This window comes from Bidens hawaiensis, unplaced genomic scaffold (assembly GCF_021521415.1).
Source record: "Bidens hawaiensis isolate Kalapana, Puna unplaced genomic scaffold, B.hawaiensis_p1.1 tig00000458_1, whole genome shotgun sequence".
Taxonomy (NCBI): Eukaryota; Viridiplantae; Streptophyta; class Magnoliopsida; order Asterales; family Asteraceae; genus Bidens; species Bidens hawaiensis.
In genome coordinates, this window is record NW_027491030.1 from 3,378,880 (window position 1) to 3,383,363 (window position 4,484).

The 4,484-nt window shown below is 33.7% G+C and overlaps 1 protein-coding gene across 1 annotated transcript; it reads left to right on the forward strand.

Moving 5' to 3' along the window:
- The first annotated feature begins 1,631 nt into the window (after positions 1-1,631).
- On the forward strand, positions 1,632-3,761 carry LOC143626857 (nascent polypeptide-associated complex subunit alpha-like protein 2). The gene is made up of 4 exons (XM_077096807.1): positions 1,632-1,716; positions 1,786-1,897; positions 3,065-3,183; positions 3,304-3,761. Exons 1-4 carry the CDS (start codon positions 1,669-1,671, stop codon positions 3,652-3,654), a joined length of 630 nt encoding a protein of 209 aa, XP_076952922.1. The 5' UTR covers positions 1,632-1,668; the 3' UTR covers positions 3,655-3,761.
- Positions 3,762-4,484: the final 723 nt, after the last annotated feature.

A 4,484-nucleotide genomic window follows, 5' to 3' on the forward strand; every position in this document is an offset into this window, starting at 1 on the left:
AGAACAAATGACACGGGTTTTTTTGAATCATACTTGTTCTTGTTTTGTGTTTATATGCTCTTAGTGACCCGGCAGAATCTCGGTTGCCCGGTTTTGGATAGTGAAAAAGTGATAAAATGGTTTATGCAAGGTTTACTTGTGGGCAATTTTCTTATCTTTGTTAACAACTTAATGAATGATGGTTAAGTAAGATTATTACAGATAAGAAAATGAGCTTTTGTCTTTCTTTTTGTCTTCAAAAGTGTATAAATAGTCTCTTGTTAATGTGACATGAAGCATGATAAGAACACGTTAAAAAATAATCAAGTTTAAAGGTTATGTAGTTAAAGTCGTTTTATGTATGAACTGTGTTTGATTGACTTGTCTAACTCGATTAATAAACAAAGCATAGCCTCATTTATCCAACCATTTTAATGGTTTAATTGTTACCTCTCAACCTATATTACAATATGGTTAGACCACAGATAAATATGCCTCTTTGGAAGGTGTCTACTATTGAATTTTTAACTAGTATCCAACAAGTCTCTTAATAACCATTTTATGATCATTTGGGTCAGGGATACATTAGGACCAAAAACCCACCAAGCAATGGACCTAAAGAAGTAAAGAGTAAAGCTGAGTTACTCGACACGTGATTTAACTCTCTCATGTTGTTTGTGACAATGGTTACCCAACTGTGACGTACACCATTTTCAAAGAGTAAGCCCTACATCTCTCTCTCACATTTTTTCTACTCAATTTTAACTTACACAACATAAACCTAGACTTTTACATCATTTAAATAATATTTAGCTTTGAAAATACCTGTCATATAATAATAAAAACACAAACACTCATAGATGGGCACTTTATTGACAAACAACGCATTTTTAAAAGTGATCAATACAATTATAGATCTAAAAGTAATAAAAAAACACAAAAAAACATTTTAAGAAACATTGACGACCATAAACGAACACATAATCGAACATTAATGAACAAGGCATCTTTTCATGTTTGCTCATTTAGTCAATCGAACAAAATTTCTTGTTTATGTTTGTTCTCTTATGAAACTAACGAACTTCCCGCCGAACAATTTACTAACATTTCGCCGATCGTACACACTAAGCCTCTTATTAATGGTTTTCTGTAGTGAACTTTTAACAAACTATAAACTCGAGGTGCACAAAATAACCTGGTCCGGACCCGACCTGACCCTACCCTACCCGCGGGTATGGACCAGGCTTTGGGTCCCCCCTAGAACTGTACCCGGAACTGACCCGGACCTGGTGAAACCGGTTCTACCAATACCCTATCAAAACCCGACCCTACCCTACCCGAAACCCGAAAAAAACCCGATGGAACCGGTCAAATACACGACTATACCCCGAACCGGTTCCTACATACACCCGGTTTTGACTTTGTTGACCATACCCGGTTCCGGTTCCTACCCGGTTAAGGGTATAAACACTTAACAGCCAACCAATCTCTTAAACCATCTGATGATAATATGGGCCAGGCCCAAACTCAAGCCCAACACCCAAAAGCCCACCAACCACAAAACCCTAAAGAGCAAAACCCGCATCTCTATATCACATTATCACCTCACACCATTTCGTTTCTGTCCAAGATTATTATTATTATTGTTATCCACACCCATCCTCTACACTCAAACACCATCAATTAAAGATGCCAGGACCAGTTGTTGAAGAAATCGAATCAGAGAAGCAAACCCAGGTAATTTCAAGATTCAAGATTCAATCTTTATGAATAAAGATTCAATTTTTATTGTTGTTGTGATTGCAGGAAGAGGTTCCAGTGGTTGAAGGTGTGGTTGAGGATGTTAAGGAAGAAGATGACCACAATGAAGATGATGATTCTGATGATGATGAGGATGATAAGGAAGATGGTGTTCAAGGTAGTTGTTTGTTATTATTATTATTATTATTATTTAGGGTTTTTTAAATTAAGTCTATTATTTTTTTTGGGTTTTGATTCAGGGTTTGAAAGGGTGTTTGGATTTGGGATTTAGGATTTGGAAATGATTGTGTCCAAACACTATTTTATGTATTTTTTGGATATTGAAGATTATATAATCAGTATTAAATCCTACATCCAAACACCCTGGATTCTTTTTTAAGGGTTTTATTAAATTAAGTCTAGTTTTTGTGGGTTTGGAATTGGATTTAGGGTTTGAAAGGGTGTTTAATTTTGGGATTTGGAAATGATTGTGTCTAAACATTTTTTTATTTTATTTTTGGATGATAAAGATTATATAAATAGTTTTAATTAGTTAAACACCCTAGGATTCTTTTTTAACATTTTTGAATATTGAATAATTGTTTAAAATTGTTATCTTTTGTAATATTTTGAGGTTTGCTGCTGATTATATCTACACACTTATTTATGTTTTTCTGAATATTAACATTAGGGGTGTAAGATTAAATTGTTTTGAGCTCTCTTTTTAAAGCTGAAGCTTAGCTCATATATTATTTATTAACTAAGTAACTATTTTATAGGTGTGTAAATATATTTTATGTATTTTGATACAAAAACCTTAAAAGTTAACAGAGCCAAAGCTTGGCTTGAGCTTGGTTGTGCGGTGTAAAATTAATACATAGAAGTCCAAAAGAGGTAGAACATAAAAATACACTAGTCTCATTATGGTTCGATGTGCCTAAATGAGCTTCCCATACAAGTTCAAGCTCGGTAACTTAACTAGCCTTATTTTGATGCTCAGGCTTGGCTCAAGCTCTAAAACTTTGGCTTGTTTTGACCATTTTATCGATTTGAGCTCGAGTAGGAAGTGAGCGGCTTGGCTCGTTTGTACCCTTGAATTTAACAATTGTTATTATCTTTCTAACACATTTTGATGTTATTTATTTCATTTTAACACTATTTTTATTATTCTCGGTATACCAACATGTATATATATATATTTTATATATACGTTTAAATTCTACATCCGAACACCCTTGTATTGTATTCATTTCTATTGTCTTGAAAGTTGAATCATTTAGTTTATAAAAGTTATAATCTTTTATCACATTTTAATATTCTTAATATCCAATTGAATAATATTCAGGTGGGAGTGAGAGTTCCAAGCAAAGCAGGAGTGAGAAGAAGAGCCGAAAGGCGATGTTGAAATTGGGAATGAAACCAATTCTTGGCGTTAGCAGGGTTACCATCAAAAGAGCCAAGAATGTAATATTCTTTGTATTTTATTTCAATAATAATAGTAATGAAAATAATAATAATCAGTTTTTTTTCCTTTTTTGTTATATGCGGTTAAAATGGGAAATTTTTTGTTTTAAAACAATGCAGATCATGTTTTTCATCTCGAAGCCTGATGTATTCAAAAGCCCGAATTCGGAAACCTATGTCATATTTGGTGAGGCAAAGATTGAGGACTTAAGCTCACAGTTGCAGACTCAAGCTGCCCAACAGTTCAGAATGCCTGACATGGGTTCGGTTATGAACAAGCCTGAGATTTCAGCTGCAGCAGCCGCAGCTCAGGCTGATGAGGAAGAAGAGGAGGTTGACGAGGCAGGTGTGGAGCCACGTGACATTGATCTTGTGATGACTCAAGCCGGTGTGACTAGGCCCAAGGCGGTTAAGGCCCTCAAGGCTCACAGTGGTGACATAGTCAGCGCTATCATGGAGCTCACCAATTAGGTAGAGAATCTTTTGGTTTGTGGTTTTTGAATGAGTTTGGTTATAATTGTTATTCAGTATTTTAATTGGAAGATTATATTATTAAAACTTCTAGCTATTTGATCTGAATTGTTATTGGTATGTGTTTTGCTTTTTTAATGTAAGCAAGTTTTGTTTTTTTGCATCTACTATAAAAGACTTGATTTGATCCAAGGATTAGATGATAAAGTCTATTACTTTTTAAGTTGTTATGTTTTCAACTTTTGACCCGGTCGGATTTTAGACATTTTGGTTCTAACATGTAGATAGTGTTCTAGTATCTTGAGTTTTTATCAAGGCTTGTTGGTTTGAATGAACCGAACGTTTTTTTTGTGCTTGTTGGTTTAACAAATGAACCAACATGCACAAAAGGTTCTGTTTCGTTGAGTAGTGTTCGTGAACGTTTGTTTAAATAATTAGTTAAAGTTCTCTACTTGATTTATGTTTTGGCTGGATATTTATTATGTTTTGAATTAATTTTCTTTTTTATTTTCAATTTTTATTTATGTTTATTTGTGTTCATTTATAGTTATGCTGGTTGTGTTTCAAATTTTTAACGAACGAACATTGACAAGAAACATCTTTAGATATGTGTTCGTAGACTGGTAGTTTTTTAACGAGTGAACACGAACAAGATCCCATTTTGATTTGTTTGATTTCAGCACTTGTTTTTATGAACACAATTCAACATTTTCTTGATTATTCTGCAAATTTATTTTACACTTAAAAGGAAAATTACAGTTTATCAGCATTATTCACACATACGGTCTCTCGGTCTTTTGTTTATTTATTTATTACTCTCGGTCTTTCGT

Bases quoted from the DNA above. Each gene is read 5' to 3' on its own strand.
- LOC143626857 (XM_077096807.1), top strand. From the start codon at position 1,669: ATGCCAGGACCAGTTGTTGAAGAAATCGAATCAGAGAAGCAAACCCAG. The intron at 1,898-3,064 runs GTAGTTGTTTGT...AATAATATTCAG, and splicing joins TAAGGAAGATGGTGTTCAAG to GTGGGAGTGAGAGTTCCAAG. The intron at 3,184-3,303 runs GTAATATTCTTT...AAAACAATGCAG, and splicing joins CCATCAAAAGAGCCAAGAAT to ATCATGTTTTTCATCTCGAA.